The 17,307-nt window shown below is 40.0% G+C and overlaps 1 protein-coding gene across 1 annotated transcript in view; it reads left to right on the top strand.

Annotated features, from left to right (window-relative positions):
- Positions 1–17,307, top strand: part of GRB10 (growth factor receptor bound protein 10) — a 137,488-nt gene that overhangs the window by 44,484 nt on the left and 75,697 nt on the right. Inside the window, exon 3 of the mRNA XM_026842156.1 lies at positions 7,311–7,404. Coding sequence (XP_026697957.1) covers positions 7,311–7,404 — 94 coding nt within the window. The remainder of the gene's footprint in view (positions 1–7,310; positions 7,405–17,307) is intronic.

Here is a 17,307-nt window from a genome sequence, read left to right as displayed (position 1 = left end):
TCCCTCCTTGCTAGCTGATTAAAAGACAGCAACCATGATGCACTGGATTTTCTTCTACCATAATAAATGGAAGTCTGATCCAAAAACTGCATGCTGTGGAATATACCATCCATTTTCTCTGTGCGGAGTACTGGGAGACAACTAAATTCTTGCAGCAGTGGTTAGTTTCTACTAAAAGAGGACAGTATCTAGTGATAGAAATGTAATTTGACATAGTTCTAGCCAAATTCTGGGTTTAGTAGTGTTGAAAACCCTGCTAATGCCAGTCTTGCAAAGACCAGCCTAGAGAAGCTGAATCTAAGGCTTGCGTGTATGTGTGCTGTAAAAGTGCATTGCTGAAACTGTCAGCTAACATGGTATGCTCACTCCTGCCTTACTAGAGAAAAGTATTTTATGAATAAACTGCTGCTAACAGATACTATTGGAGGTTGCTAATCATGGTCCAGCTCTTGCCAGATTAGATTGATTTATTTATTTCCTGGGAGCTGAAGAGCCACTTTTTTAGAAAAAGGAAAAAGGAAGAAGGTGGCTAGTAAGTAACAGTAGCTTTTGGTGTGAAATAATACTGCTGTGATAGAAATTGCAATGCAGGTAATGACAAAGTCACGTAACTGGCAATACTCCTTAAAATAAATCTGAAACACCTTCAGAAAAATAACTTTCTGGCTCAGCTATAGCAGTATATTGTATATACAGCTATATCAGTCCTTGTATTTAAGAAAGCTGCTTTTCCTGGTATAGAAGAAACACTTCACTGACTTGAGGTATGCATACTATGTGGTTTTAGTGTTGACAAACAGGGTCCAAACCCCCAATATTTTTCTGAATTGAAGGACTTCCTGGTCAGTGGGTTATTGAAACCTAGAGGGGGTCGGGAAGGAAGTTCCTCCAAGGTCAGACTGGCAAGCCTTTCTGCCTTCCCCTGTATCATGGGATGTAATATAATTCCTGTGATTCATTTAACAAATTCCCTGCCACTGCAGAGGCATAGACCACGGATGCAGGTCTGTCTTGTCAGTCTATCATTTTCCTTCTTTCTTCTAATTTCTGGTATGTTGTGTTTCTTGTAGCTATTGTATATGTTGTGTGGTGGGCTGGTAAGTCTGACGAGGGCTGTAAAAATGCATGGATAGCAATAGGTCTGTGCACCCTGCCAGGCTGTCACATGTTTTCAGTGATTTGCAGCACTGAGGATCGGAGGTGCTGCAGTGTGTCAGGAGGAATGTGCTACTGCCTTTGCTGCTCCTGTAATCCCAAGATGGGCTTGTTTGTTCCTGGTCTCTAGGGTTATCACTCTGTCTTAACAGCCAGCAAATGTAAAATCAGAAGGATTCCTGCAGTTTGTGGCTTTGCTACTTCAGGAGAGAGAGCCTGACTTCTGACAAAGCTAAGTGGCTTTATTTTAAGCCCTTGTTTGTACAAGCTCTCTTAGCAATGGGAATGCTAAAATTCTAGGTTCACGGTTACTCTGTTGACTTACTGAGCCTTTCACTTGGCTCTTACCTAGTCAAATGACTATAGTTAAGAGGCAGGAAACCTAGTTATAAGTCTTTAATTATGTAATATGTGGGTTGTCTGAGAATGTGCTTTAAAGTTTTTTTGCCTAGTGTGCAGAGCCTGTTTTTTCTTTATTTCTGTGACACATTAAACACTGGCCTGTGGAAGATGTGATTGGAGCCCTGGCAGAAGACACTGTGTTTGGTAAACTTGAAATCGGTGGCAAAGCAGTGACTTCGTACAAACCCAAGAGCCTTGCTCTTGAAGCCCTCATGACTGTACTTGGGACAAATTTCCTCAAGCTCTGGGGTTTAGAAGACTGAAAATATGTTGTACCAAACAGCTACTTGGTAGGAGACTGTGCTACTGTATTTAGCCAGTAAGAAGCCGAGTGACTTAAATCTTTTAAGAAAGGAGTGTCATGTGCATTTCTAATTGATCTAGAAGGTGGGGTTTAGATTAGAGCTTTAACGTTGGTCTGGATCTGTCGGGTGGATTTCTTCCTGTAATAGCCTATATGATTGCTTTCACAGGGCTAGGAGAACATTCAGTGACAGAACAAACTCTGTGGATGGCTACAGATACCAGTAAGCTATCAGAAAGTTTACTTAAACGAATGGCACTTACCGTAATTGAGTCTGTTCTCCTCCTTGTACATTTGATGCTTTAAGTAAACCAAAGCTGCAAAATCATGGTATAAAGAAGTAGCGTAGCTTAGAAAACAATGCGGGAAGTTACATAAGTGCAAATAGTCTTTTCTTTCAGAAGCGAAGAATCATACGAAGCAGTCCTCAGAAGAAATGCTGCCTAATCTGCATTTTGCCTAAGGAAACTCCAGAAGCATGTTAATGGCAGTACTGGGTCACATAAAAAAATCTTAATCTACCCCAGTGTTCTTCGTCTAAGAGCAACAAGTTGCAGATACAAAGAGTGAGTGTAATTTCTCAGAGTATCCCCTTCGTGCTTCTGGAGCCTGGAGCTGTGTCCACTCTTTCACAGCCCTCTATGGGCGCCTCTTCAGTATATTTTAGTAATTGCGTTTTTTGGAAACCACTTACACTTGAACACTTTGCAATAGTTTCCTCAGTCTGTGCTAGCAGACAGTGCTTCATTTTGCTTTACACAGGTTGCCTGAACAGAGTAAAGCTAATGACCTGGCTAATTTTCTCTTTACTCTTGACTAGTTTTAAGACCTCTACCTCAGTGTGATAAAGTAGCACCAGCAGGTAGGCAGCAAGCTTCTGGCACTGCAGGAGTGCCTCTGCAAGCTGAGGCGTATCTGCCGTGATAGTCTCCTAAACCACAGTGGGACCCGTCGGCGTGTCTGACTTGACTTTCTGTTGTGCTGGACGGTGTACAAACATCAGAAGTATGTCATGATCTTAATTTGTCGCTGTAGGACTGCTGGCATGAATATGTGTGACTGTTGCTCAATTGAACCTTTTGTTCAGGGGCATGACTGTGTGGGTTTGCAGACAGCTACAGTAAATCCAAAGCCAGGGACTGTTGTCTTGGTGGTCTGAATGTCCTCAGTCTGGCCATGCTCCCAGGAGCTTCCGAGAAGCTGTGCTGCCACTTGCAGCCTTGCTTCATCTCAAACTTCCAGTGAAGTTAGAGAAAGTTGAAGCCTTCAGTAAAAGGGGATTTCCAGACTCTAGAGAAAGCTGCTCTGTCTCAGCTCATGTCGGAAAGGGTTCTTCACAAAGAAAGAGGGAGACGAAAAGTAGAGATCATACTTCACTGTTCATACTTTCAGATCTGATTCCTCCCTTCTCTCATCCCTGTTTACCTGTAAGATTATCCTAAATGACTGGCTGGATAACCTTTGAAGGAACAAAGATGCGAGAAGCAGCAATAAAGTAGTAGCAACACTCTGGTCAGCCTAATAATGCTGTCTCGTACTGATAAATACTCCTCTGAGCTAAACTGCAGGTGGGAACAGTAGCACTTGGAGCTGAAGTGATTGAAGAGCACGTGTGCATAGAGCAGAGCTGCTATAGTATGTGGCTGTCTGATTCTCTGATTAAAGCACCAGATTTAATGTTTTGTTTGATAACTGAAACGCTTATCATGCTAGCACAAACAGCAGCAAACATTTTATGTCATAGTTGAAGGAGTGCAACGTGAAAGACTTGGTTATAGATTGAAAAATAAATCCAGATTGTCCTGGTTACTGATATGTGGAGATAACACTGTTTATAAGTGGACTTTGGCTCTTAACGCAGCGCAAAGAGTGTTGCATTTTGAATCGTGCAATGTAGGTTTGCAAAAGGACACTGAAATCTAATGTGTAAAGACAGTATGTTTGGCTATATGAAATGGTAATGCTTTAAAGGACTGTAAAAAATAAACCCTGCTTCAGATCCTTCTAGCACTCTTGCTAGTCACTCAAATCATCCTTGGTCGCAGATGCTGACTGAGAAAATAGTACATGCAAACAAGTCAGCAAGGGCTAATGCTCAGCTAGCTTCTAAAAATACTACAATAGCTGAATGGTACAGTAAGTTAAGTAACATGCTTTAATTTCATATTGAAAGCATTTATTGGAAGAGGACGGAGATCTGGGGATTAAAACATGGAGCAAACACGTGGCTTACCAGGAGCCTGGTTTCAGCCGCAGTGGGGGGAGATGGTGATGGACCAAAGCAGGTGCTCACCTTGCTGAGGGCCTTGTCCACAGCTCCAGGCTGGAGCGCAACAAGACTGCTGGCAGGGAGCAATTATATAACTTTTTCCCCCTCCCCTTCCTTTTTTAACCTTGTTCAGTGTTTGTCTGATCTCTTCTGTAGCTGGCCAAGTGCCACTGTTCATCTGTGCACAACAGACACAAACAGATTCTGGAGGGTCCTGTGAAACTACCTTGAGCTCTTTAAATCACACCGCCCTTAATTTTTCTCCTCTGCTGCCCACATTGCTTTAACGGGTGTGGCTTTGTTTATGCATGTCTGTTGCTTTACTTTAGCACCTGGGTTATACTGGCCCTCAGTGCCCAGAGGAAACCTTTGATTCCATGCTTTGCTACAGCTGCAGAAGTCTGCACACCTTCTGAGCAGGGGTTTGCACCTAAAGAAATGGGCAGGCGCATCAGCTTTGTAAGGGCAGTGCCAGCAATCATTAGTCACTGAAATATCTGCTTCTGAAAACACAGATATATCTTACCATGACTTTAAGATTTTTTGAATGAGGCTTGTGGTTCTCACCATCTTCTGGTACAGCTGTAAGGGGATTCCAGAGAGGATGAATCTTATTCCTGTAAATTATTGGCAATTGCTAGTTTAAAAAAAAAAAAAAAAATCTGTTTTAACTGAAGAGTTCTGGGCTTGCAGCCATCTGTAAGCCTGAAATAAGGTGGTCTCAGTTAAGTATTTCTGTGTTACTGCTGTGGGAAACCCAAAGGTAAAAAGATGCATCTTGGCCACATCTCATCCTCTGTTACTACATAGTACTGCATGAATCTTGCCTTCCACTATCAACTTTTATGTCTTGGGACAATCGAAAACACATTTAGGTATTTAACAAATAGCTTATAACTGATTTTTCTTGTTGCACTTTCTGTTTCTGTTGGGATGCCCTCTTCCCAGCCAAGAGGCAATACACCAACTGCATCTGTGTGCCCATCTGGACTTGTTCCTGGGAAGCGGAACTAATGCTGCAAAATTGCAATAGTGGGATTTTAGTTACCTGATGAAAATACATCATGTTGAATTGCATGGGGGGAAACGCACAAGGAAAACTGCACTAGGAGGAAGGATGTTCTGCTGCTTTTTTCTTCATGACTGTGATGTTCACTGCTCAACCTTTGTATTAGGTTTGAAATAACTGAAGACCAGTTGACTTCAGCTTTAAGTTTTGACTGAAACTTTTCCTAGATAAACATCTCCTCCCCCCTGTTGTCCTTGGAGCCTTTGAAAGAATTTTGCTAAACTTTCTGGTGAGAAGAATCTTGCATTTGTATGTGCTTTCTGCTTCCTGCTGCCTTCTCGTGCTGCAAGTTCCCAAATTTCCTGTTTGAAATTTAAAATTGAGATGTTGTGGGCCAGGTCAGTGCTGGCTGTGTGGTATCCCAGCGAAAATGAGATATATCCAGTGAAAACAACTAGTGCTCCAACAGCAGTAATGTTAGGATGCGATACCCTGTGGTTGCAAGGGATTTGACAGACAGGAGCTCATGAGCTGCTTGTTCCTAACGCTTATTCAGTTAGCTCCAGTGAAGGAGCTAACAAATATTGCCATGTTTCAAAAAAGTAAAAACAAATACAGTCATGCTGACAAGAGGTCTGATTTTTTTTTTTTCTTGATTCCTAAGAAGCAATTACAAAAACTTGTGAGATTAGCTAAATTAGCTCACGAAACAACAGCTGGCATTGCAAAAATCAGTGGCAAGGGTGTAAAGACTGATAAGGGGAAGTAGCCAGTATGGAGGCAGAAGGCTGAGTGGTCTCAGTTGTATCTGGCATAGATAAATGGGTGCCATATGTATCTTATCATATATTGTTGACTTGTAAAACGCTCCCTTAGTCATACTACTGTTGGCAGTTCTTGTCTTTATTAGCGCCTGTGGGCTCCTGAATTGATCCCTGATGGCAAAGGCATTCAAGAGTTGTGCTTCAGTACTTGAATCAAAACTCAAGTATCTGCTGTTTGAGACAGCCTCTCTGAAGAAGAGATAGTATAATTTATTTCATATCCTCTCTAACTATATACAATTCTTATCCCCAAACACCACAACCATTATGTTTTTGAGCATTAGCTTATGTTCTGTAAGCTGGAAATGTTGGGCTGAGAGCTCACAGTTGCACATAGTTGAACTGCTGCTCACTGCATGCATGTTATTACTCTGCCATAATTACGTTATTTGCTCTGAAGGTGGTTCTTACATTTTGACATAAATGCAGGTCATGCTGTTGTGTATTTATCCATCACTTTGGACACAGCAGGAACATGTATACAGTCACGTATATCACTGCAGCATGGTTTATGGACAGTGATCTATTAATGTAGTCAACTTTATGCACTTGTTTCTGTTTTTACATATCCACCCTAACTGGTATATGCAAAAGTATGCCAACTTTGTAAAACTGTATACCTGCTCTGAATTTCCTTCTTATACTTCTAAAACTCAGTGTTACTTATCTTGCTTTTCTTCTTTTTTTGCGTGTGTGTGTTTATATTTCAATTTTCTGCTAGTCTTCTTTTTGGCAAGTTCTGTGAGAAACCGTGGTATTTTAGACTTGGCCAAATTCAGTCTGTGTTAAAACTTATTGAAACCTGATCTTGTGAGAGTTCTAGTATGAAAAAAAGAAAAAAACAACTGGAAAAAAAAAAAAAGAGCGTGCCCAGGTCGGCATCCAGAGCCATGGATGTTTATCTAAAGTGAACTTCTGATTCCTCTAGAGGCTTGGTAGCTCACTACTGAATCTGTTTCAGTCCAGTTAATTAGTTACAAACCCCTAAGCCACAGACTCGGAATTAAAGAAAACAAAGCCCCAAGCCTCCACATAATTTGACACAAGATGAAAATTTTGTTAAACTAAGAAGTGCGTTTACATCACTGTTTCCCAGTTTGAAATGCAAAACTGGTGTACAGATGAGCCAACAGCATAGTTATTGATTCTGGATTCATGCCACCTGTATTAATGTGATAGTCTAGTGTCTCCCTGTAATCTTACCTGCCCCCTTCTCCAACATTGGTTTCTCCTTTCAGAGGTATGGCAGGGATTTTTTTGTATCAGTGGTTTGGCTCTGTACAGTGTTGCTTACAGGGAGTACAGAATGCCTGTTTTTGATATGATTTTCTGTTCTTCTGTTCTTAGGACAATGTAGATCAGACTTCAGCTCATGGTCGGCGGGATCTGGTGGAACCAGGTTTCCAAGAACCATCTAACCGCATCTCACTGAATCACCAAGGTAAAGAACAGTGGGTGGGAATCCAAGCTTCTTGTGGGGAGGAAAGACAGAGCACTGCAAATGCAGAGATAATTTTACTTCCATGTTGACATCCTTTCCTTCTCATTTAAAAAAAGTCCTGGATGGTTGGAGGAGGAGAGCTGGGAAATAGCTTTTTGTCACAACTGTCCTGTGAGCTATGGATGAAGACCATGAAGAACTTGCGGTGCATCTCAAGCATTGTAGCCCAAACTGTGATTGCTAGCCTGGGTGGCAGGTATATTCTCCTGGGTTTAGGAGGGGAAGGAGGGAAGTATGGAAATTGACTTCAGCAGTTATAATGTTAAAGTTGCATTTGAAAAATCTTTTAATTACTATAAAAAGGGTTCAGGGTTCTGGTTTAACTTTTGTAGTAGGAGAAAAGAAGAAGAAAATTATGTTTATTGCTTTGCATGAAAGAAAAGCTCATTTGGAGAAAAAAAGTCCTGAACTAGATGTAAAATAAATCTTAGAAGTATTTCTTTGCCAATCTCTTTCTGTTCAGATACCTAAAAAAACCCCAGTTACTATTATAGCAGGGACTTTTTAGCTCAGCTGTATTTTTTTTGGCTTTGAAATAATTAATAATAGAGAATGTCATCTTAACCAGTGAACCCTCTTACCCTCAGGGTTCATGATGCACTAATTTGGAACCAAGTCCTTGAAGGTCATCTTCAAATGTTGTTTCTTCAGTGCAGCAGCTAATAGTATTGCAGTCAGCACAAGACTATTGAAACAAAAAAGATTGTGAACATATTACTCAAAATATTTACCAAATATGACATGCTTAACTTTTCCTTAAAAAAAAAAAATCCGGCTTTTGTTTGCCAAGAGCAGCAAGAATAGAATTTCATGACTTGTAGATCCTCAAGACTATTTAATTTTCAGAAACAAGTCCCAGAATTTAATGAGAATTGTGCTTTAATTTACTCCCCTCTGCTCCAAGTCTTCTAGTTTTAGCTTTCTGTTGAAAATAGAAGATTAACATCTTGCCATGCTATCTAGCCTAGAACTTCTAGTAGCACAGGCAATGTGTTGTGATGTGCTTGCATGCTTACCAAACAGTTTATAAATTCCATTTTTCATTTCTATTAGAATGGTACTGTTACATTAATTTCACCCACCTTGGGATGTACAAATCCTGGAGCAGACGTATATAGGTGACTTCTGAAGCTGTTTGTAAATATCACCCTTTAATCAAGGGATTTGGGGGGGGAACACATCCTGTGTGGTCTAACGATGCATTAGAGATGTGGCTGCTGCTAATGGAGTCTGAACATCCATTGAAGAGATAGGTAATATTGTATTTTAAAGGCAAAACACTAACTTTGTAGCCTGACATTTTCCTTAGAGTAATACTTCTTTTTCAGAACCTCCTTTTCCTCTATCAATACTGTAGTACTGTAGAAGGATGCATACAGTGTCATCTGATGAGTGGCTCTGCCTCTGCTACTTTGAGACAAATGTCTGTGTGCAAACTGGTCCAAATGAATTTAAGAAACAGCTGTCTTTAAAGAGAATGCTTTTCATAGAGGTACTGGCTATTTAAGGCCTCTTTATAAAGAAAGGTCCTGCTAATGTTTTTCCCAATAGTTTCTGAAATAAAGATGAGACTTGCACCCATAGTTTGTTTTAGAATTTTTTCCTACATCAGATGACTGACAGCAATCAAATCCTGTATTTCTAAGATCTTTCTGATTTTGTTGCTGAAGTAGGTATTCAGAACGTTATTAATCTTGCCTGCCCCTGTGACCATGAAATGCTGTTATGTTAGTGATGTGGATTAAGAACTGAAACCAGAATGTTTAGAGGTGGCCTTTAATGCTGGGCTGTAGCACTCTGGTATCTTTTTGAAAATGGAAGTGACCATAAGCATGAGATTATGTCAAGTCTTGTGTCTTTCTGTCCAAGTGTGAGTATCTATGCTTTTACATGGCTTATGAAATACACATTCTTCTCTAAGAACTTTAAAGTGTAAGTATTTTAAGAGCTGCCACATATTCCAGTAACTGATTAATGAATAGAAAAATATAACATGAAGAGCTTCAGAGAGAGTTGTGATGTGGTCTGAACTAGCTCCTGTGCAGTCATACTAGTCACACACTAAATAGGAAGATTAAATTATAAAGTGGGTTTTTAAATTCCATGGCAGCTGTTTGCCTTTTTTTTTTTTTTTTTTTTCCCGTTTTATCCATTACTTTCTATTAAAGCTTTGCTGGCACTGACTTGGTAAAACTTAAGAGTAAACCTGTGTCCAGGAGTAACTTGCAGGACCACTGCTTGCATTTAATAAATGAATGTTTGGTGGTATGTCTTGATTACATTGATGATAAAGATATTTGTAACAGATGATGGCGAATTTTTATTCCAGTTATATATAGCGTTATTAGCTGACTTCAGCTTATACCAGCTAACATATTCAAAGCTTTTGTGCCTATGTTTCACAAGACTTTCAAGGAAAACTGATTGGCTTGCAACAGAGCTAGTTTAATACATATTTAACATGAGCAGAAATTGTGGAAGGATTAGAATTGGCTAAAATATTTCCTGTCTTAGGTGCTCCCTGCCTTTTTCCCTTTAGTGTACTGTGCTGTAAATGCTGTAGCTGAACTTTGAGCAACTCTACTTATTATGTTATTTAATGTATACTCTTCTAATTCATACCTGACCACATTGCCCAGTGAGCACAGCAGATTTGCCAGTTTCTGTTGAACATTAACTTATAGCCCTTTGCTTTTCACTGAGAGAGCTTTGGAACAAGCACTTGCAATTCTGAACCAGACCCTGCTTTCCACGGCCTATAAAAATGGTGATTAGCTTCCTCCCAGGCATCTGAATCCCTTCAACACAAGCTGGAAAAAGAGCATTCAAGTGGAGACTGAGATATCCCTGCCAACTGTCCCTGCGTGAATAAGCTCTTTCTTGTGAAGGGTATTTCAAGTACATGTTTCCTGCTGAATCACTCTTTTTTACACAAACAGATGCTTTATAACTGTTCAGCTTTTTATTTTCAAAGAATATCTTGTAAAGATTGGGGAGCAGATAATACTTTCTGTAAAGTGAGGAGTCTTTAAAATAGGTAGGTTTCATATGAAACAGATGTAAAGAGTTGAGTGCAGATGGAATAGATTTTTTTTTTTTTCCTAGAAATAGTTCAATAGATGCTTATGTGTACGTATGCTGATAAACTTGCTTACTTTAACAATTAAGTATTTTTATATCTAAGCAATTATTTAGTATTCACTTTTCAATGATTCTGCTAGTTGGGCCAGGAACTAGGATTTCTTGCCTCCATTCCCCAAAAGCTACTTGTTAAATTAAATGAAGTAGGAAAGAGCAAGCTTTGTCCAGCTGAACAATACTAATATCTGTTGATGTAAATAGACGGATTGGAAGTTACAGAAAGTTAACAACAGCCAAACAGGATTTGGCATTTAATAAACAGCAAGTCAGGTATTTCTCGAGCAGTCCTTCCAGAAGCTGTAGTAAAGCCTCTAGGCTTGGAGAAAAAAAATGTCAAAACTGTAGCATTTCCTGAAGAGTTAAGGAAGGAGGCAAAGAAACAATGAAAACAATTATTTACTATCTTTAAAACCACCAAAAGGAAGAGGAAGTGAGAGCATGCTTAGGATGGGACAAGTATTGTGAAGTGAAAAAACATATAAAAATAACGAGTGTGGAGATGAATAAAACTGTAACCTGCTCAGCCATGTCTCACTTTGCAAAACATTTAGCACTCAAATGTTTAATATTTTGCAATGACGGGTTCTCTGTAGTGCATACCCTACACTGTTTGTACCCTGCCCAGTAGCAAGGGGCAGAGCTGGGGAGCGTAGCTGTTATTTTAGTCAAAATACTTGCATTCACACAGAAATGCCATTTTGAGGCCTTTTGCAGAAGTGCTAGTCTCCAGCACTCATTCTCCCTCCCTGTCCCAAAAGGTGCTGCTGCTGGTCCACTTCTCTCCCCAAGGACCCTGGCAGTGCAGCATCTGTTCTTCTTGGCTATGCAGTGCTACCAAAGTTAACCTTGAATGTGTCTCAGTAACAAGACAGGTTTATCCTATGGATTTCCCTGTGCAGCCTGGGAGTGGCCTTGCCATATGAAGTATGATAGCAAAGTACACTATGCTACAGAAAACCATAAGCCCAACTGATTTTATTTACTCTTAGACTTCAGGGGGATTTAAGCTGCCAGCCATGCCACTGCTGTTTCTCACCTTGCTCTGTGTTTCTGGGCTTTTAGTTGTTGAGGCATGTTTTGGAGCTCATTTTTCTGTTTGTTTTTCTAACAGGCAGCAAATAATGCCAGCTCCAGTCCCAGCCATGAAGTTTATGTGCAATACCTTTTATTGGTACTTGACATGTGCTTTTTGAGGTTGTATGGAAGTATGACATGCAATTTAGTGGGGGTTATAGACATGCAATTCTGGCACTTTCTGTATATGTGTACTTGTAGGATGATTGTCAGTGTCTGTCCAAATGTGTTTTGCCAGGGGTCTGTGATGAAAGATTTATCTTCCTTTTATTAATGCATTTGCATGCCCCCTTCCTCACCTGAGGTGCTCTTGGCTCTTGTTGGACTTGATGCTTTTTCTCACAGTGGTTTACAGACAGAGCTGAGATGAATATTGTGGTACCTCTGTCTCCATAGCCAGGTGGCTTTGGTAGCAGAAAGGAAATAGTGACATGAGTTGTTCTAGCCAACAGCTGTCCCTTGACAACAGCAGCTCATCCTGTGGTCTGTCTTGGTTGACCATGGTAGGAAATCTCGCCTGTAGTGAGATGATGAAGATACAGTGGTTGCAGATCACTTGGCATTAGGTTTCCTGACTCTATGTACAAACAACTTGTTCCCACGGAAACTGAAGGGATCCAGAGTATCTGCCAATTTACATCATACTGAAGCCTGCTCTTGAGGTAGATGCTCTCATATATCTCACTGGCTAGTAACTGATATGTAAATGTTTTATAGAGATAGTAAGCATTAACAATAGGGGAAAGTACTCTTCTAGCACAACTGTTTGGGTCCAAAAAATAAAAGCTCATGTAAGTAAGTATGGATTTTTGAGTGAGTATGGGCTTAAATGAAGTATTATGATGCCTAAGGTTTAGCCCAGAGAAGTAACTCTCTATAGCTTGCTTTCTCCACCATTGCTATCTTTACAAAAGAAAAGATATTAAAAGCAAGTATCTGCTTTAGGATAGGCACAAGGTTGAGACGATTTTCTTACTTGTTCTGTAGCTAAGGAGGAGCGTGTTTAATAACGGCCGCTTCTACTTCTGGTGTGGTTCAGTTGTGGGATCCTCCTGGGATGAGTCAGTTATTTGGTGTATCAGAACGAACCCATGTTTTTGCGGAATCCAGCTGGTACTGAATTGAAAACATAGAGTGAAAAACAGATAGTGTTGTTTGTATTGCAAAGACAATACCAAAAGCTGCCAGGCATTCATGAATTCTCATGCTTTGTATAAATGTTGTTTTCATTGTCCAGCCTTAGAAAAAAAACACCATTAGTGCCAAAAAGATTTACACTGACTACTCTTACGCAGAGTGGAGCCCCCGCTTCCTGCCTAGCTCATTACAGTACCTTTGTCTTGTTTTGGAGAAGGCTTCCATTGTACTTGGTGATGAATCTTGTTAGCACAGTTACTAGGAAGGCACCCATAATAACGGTGTAGAAGTTTAACTTCTCTATATATTAATTCCCAAACCCTTGTCTGACAACTATGGAAAAAAAAAATTAAAAAGATGAGATTAAGTAGGCTGGTGTTTAGTACAGATAATTTCAGAGATTTGCAGCTAGCTATAGAATGACAAAATACACCAACTGAATGAGTTTCTCAGGGTAACTATATAACAAGGCTGCTAATAAAAGGCTGAATGAAATCACTGAAGTAAGAATTGGACCAAAATGGTTTAAAATGGTGCACATTCAGAGGAATGTATTTGCACATGACTGTGATTTTTTTTTTTTTTTTTTTTTCCCCCCTATATACCAACTTGTTAGTATCAGCTTTACAGATCTTCAGTTTTGGACATCTTTAAATGTGTTCCTCTGAAGCCACCTGGTATGAATAAAAAAAGCTCAAATATAGTTGACAAGCAAGGGATTTGAAGCCTGTTTATAATCTCTCAGGATTCAGTGTGTCCTTTGGGTAAATGTCTCTGACAAGGTAGGATTCAGTGCAGGGAAGGAGCCTTCTGTCTTGGTTGTATAAGGTATAATATGGTTTGCCTTGGGGCCTTTATTCACTGGAAGTTTTGCAAGTGGAGATATAGAAAAAAATGAGAATTTTAAAGTAAGCCTAAAGCAAGAAGTATTACAACATTAAAAATTAATCTTCCCTATTTATGTGACTGTCAAAGTAAAATTTAAGCCTATTTTTTTTCTGCAGCCTATGGGAAAATGGTAAAGCTATTATCATGTTTGTAATTAATTTCTTGTCTTGTTGGAGGGCAGATGGTTGCTGGGGCAGAGAGCAGCTTCATTGGGAGAGCAGGTGAAGCTGGGCTGGGAAGTTGGGTTCCTTGCTCCAGATAGTCCATGAGGCACCATACTTGTCCCTGGGGGGCTGACCTCTGAGAAAGTGGGATTTTTTTGTTTCATATTGAAGATAGAGGGAATTGTATTCTTCCACCTTCTCTTTCAAGAGTTGTATCTTCAGTTATCACAGGGTGGGGGGAATAGATTTACAAGGTGTGAATTTAGGGCGATTAGAAGCTTGTTTCTTGTAGTTACTGTAAAATTCTTGCCTAAGGCTTTGGGAGGGGAAGGTGTAAATTGGGCATCTGGATGGTGTGATTCTGTTGCTGCTTTCCAGATTCTTCTCAGAGCAAGAGGGCATTTATCTCCCTTATTCCTTATGGTTACCCGTTGGAGAAAAGTTAGTTTAGTACTAGTGTAAGCCTGAAGTGATGACTCTCTATGAAACCTGGCACAAATCAGATAGGGAGAGGGAGACACTGTGAAATAAATTGTAAAATAAAATGTCCTTTTAAATTCAAATTTGTCCTTAATATTAAAGGATGTGTATTTCCTGCTACCACTGAAGACTAACTGTTAGTTGTCTCTTTGCATCCTTTGGCTACTTAATACAAGGGGTAGCACAGGGATGCCCTCTTTTCTTGTTTGGGGGTGTGCACTCTTGACTGTCTTGTGGACAACTTACTTTCTGTGCTGCAGCTATGGCACAAGAACCGGCTGAGTGAAAGGGCATGCTTTGGGGGCCTTTGGGGAGAGGCTGGAGTGCCATGAGGTAGGTACAGAAATGTATTGGTCTGTTGCAAGAGTCCTCTCTGTTAGGAGGCAAACGTTCACATGATGTATTTGTTTACTGTTGGCACACTTCCCTGGAGGTATATCAGCTCAGTGAGGTGATGTCACCAGTGGCACAAATACTTTCTGTGCTGGTGCGGCTACTCCAGTTGTGTCAGGGTAGCTGGCCACTTGCCGAGAGCCTGTCTGCCAGCATCCTGGAGCAGCAGCCCTGCCGGTGACTGTTTGGCATGAACACTACCTTGCATGGGCTGAGAGGCCTCCCAGGGAAAATCAACCTGCAGAGTCCTTCATGGAGATGATGTTTAGGCTTTTTGGTTTGGGGGCGTGAGCTCACAAGTCCAGTGCTTCTGTTGGAAATGATGTGCTTGGGGAAATTCAGGTACCAGAGGGAAAACAGTGTCTCAATATCTACTCATGATGAGGAGCTCATCCTGGGTTCCTGAGCTGACCTTATTTCTTGTGTGCTTATATCATGTCTTTTGTGAGCAAAAACATCGAAAAGACTACAGGTAACAGGTAGTGCACTCTCTCCTCTGTAAATGTATTTACTTACATCATCCCTATCCTTTCTGTAAGCAGATTGCTAAAGCAGCCAAGTGTGATAGATTCCAGTATTTTTTTTATTGCTTTATATACTGATTTACTTACTGTCCCACAGGTATGGGCAGACTTGTGGTCTCAGATTGTCCTCTGCTTCCTGGGTGGCTTATTTCTTCTATTTGAGTTAATGGTCCGTAATTGAGTTTAGTGATCTGAAGTGCCCTCTTCTAATTTAATCAATACAAGTTAAACTGCAAGATCTTGGAATGAGCTCATATATTTTATGGAATAACTTTTATTGCCTATGTTTTCTTTTGTAACCTGACTAAATTTGTACTTTTAATATGTTAGGAAAGTGGAAGGATGGAAATTAATACTTTATCAGCAAAGGCTCTTTAGATAGCTTCTGGATGACATATTTAATGTGGCAGAGTTGAATTCTTTGCCTGTGCCACTCCACTATCTTCCTGCACATCCTTGGGTTCTGTATGCTCTTCTTTGTTAGGGGGCATGTTTTAAGAGTATTTGGCTTTGTGCAAGAAGCTTTTGAACCTTTCAGGGGAGGTGTTATAGCCAAACATCAAAACATGGCTGCAGGCACTTAAATAATCTCAGTGCTAATGAGCTTTCCAGCTAGGAAAGTTGATTTATTATGTAGTCGAATTTTTAATCATGTTGTAACAGTGGCAATTGTTCGGTAAAAACAATGTCTCTGCAGCATCAGAATATTAAAATCAAATTCTAACACCTTTAACCAAAAATCAAATCATTTTTCAAAGACAGTTTGACATGTAAAGGGGAAGGGTATATTTAGAGATTTAAACAATCCATAATCACTGCAGCTATATTACCTGTTATGAAATACTGTTTAAAGGACTATTTTCAAAACTGTAAGTATCTCTAATTTTTGAGATACAAGTGTCACTATGCAAGGTCAGCTTTAATGGACAGAGAACTGCCTTTCAGTATCTGATTACATGGAAGGCTCTAGGGTGCTGATGTGCTTTCATGACTGTTGTGTTCCAGTTTGAAATAAAGGTATTCTGCATATTTGGACATTTAAGAGTGTCACCTATAAGTAGATCAGAAATTGCCATTTATATGCAGCGTATGTAATGTTTGAAATAACTGTGACTGGTAAGGGGAGGCTATTTTCTTTTTTAAATCTGTCTACTTTGATAAAATCTCTTTCTGGAGCACAGTGTTAACTGTATGTTTCTGTGCTTTCTGAAGTTGATGGGGGAAAACAGACCCCTTTCCTATGAAATTTATTTCCAGGAGTGTTAGCAGTGCTGTGGCAAAGTGAAGGCAGTTGTAATGTCAGAAACTGCTCCCTGAATTCTTGAGATTGGCAGATTGGCTGGACTTCAGCTTCAAAAGAAACCTTTTAATAGGCTTAGTTCACCAGTATGTTTAGCAATTCTGGGGACTAGATATAATTCCTTCCTGCCCCCCCCCCCCCCGAAATACATAAATACATTTCACTACTTCAGATAAAGCACTGAGTTGCTCCCACCTCCCGCCCCCATTTAAAGCACACTGCACTGATTTGTGTCCTGTCTCTGATCAGCCATACATTGTGATGGCAGATAATTTCTAATAGCTGACAAAATGCAGCCCTCATCTGCAATCAATTCAGAGACATGTATTAAATTTTTAGATTTTTGTTTTCCACTGACCTTCAAGGTTATATTTTTGATCTCTATCAAAGTAGTGAGAGGGTGGAGAACAGGCAGTACAGCTCTAGGTTTCCTTCCATTGTTTGTCCTAACGATAAAAGTGTCCTAACCTTTGGTTCCTGTCTCTTCTTTCCAGTGCCTCAGGTGGAGCAAAATACAAGTTAATTTACCTTTTTATGACCTCCATCCTCTAAGCAGAGCTTTTATCATCTTAGGAATGAATGCAGAAATTCACTTTGCTCCTCTTTAAAAAAAAAACAAACAAAAAAACAACAAACCAAAAAACAACCAAACAAAACAAAACCTATAACCAAGTAATGTCTAAATCTGTAACATTTCCAGGGATAAGGAGCAGAACAAGGGTGAGGTAAGACTTGTTTGCAA

The sequence above is a fragment of the Athene cunicularia genome (assembly GCF_003259725.1).
Source record: "Athene cunicularia isolate RWA chromosome 2 unlocalized genomic scaffold, athCun1 chr2_part1, whole genome shotgun sequence".
Classification (NCBI taxonomy): Eukaryota; Metazoa; Chordata; class Aves; order Strigiformes; family Strigidae; genus Athene; species Athene cunicularia.
This window is presented reverse-complemented; position numbering and strand designations above follow the sequence as displayed.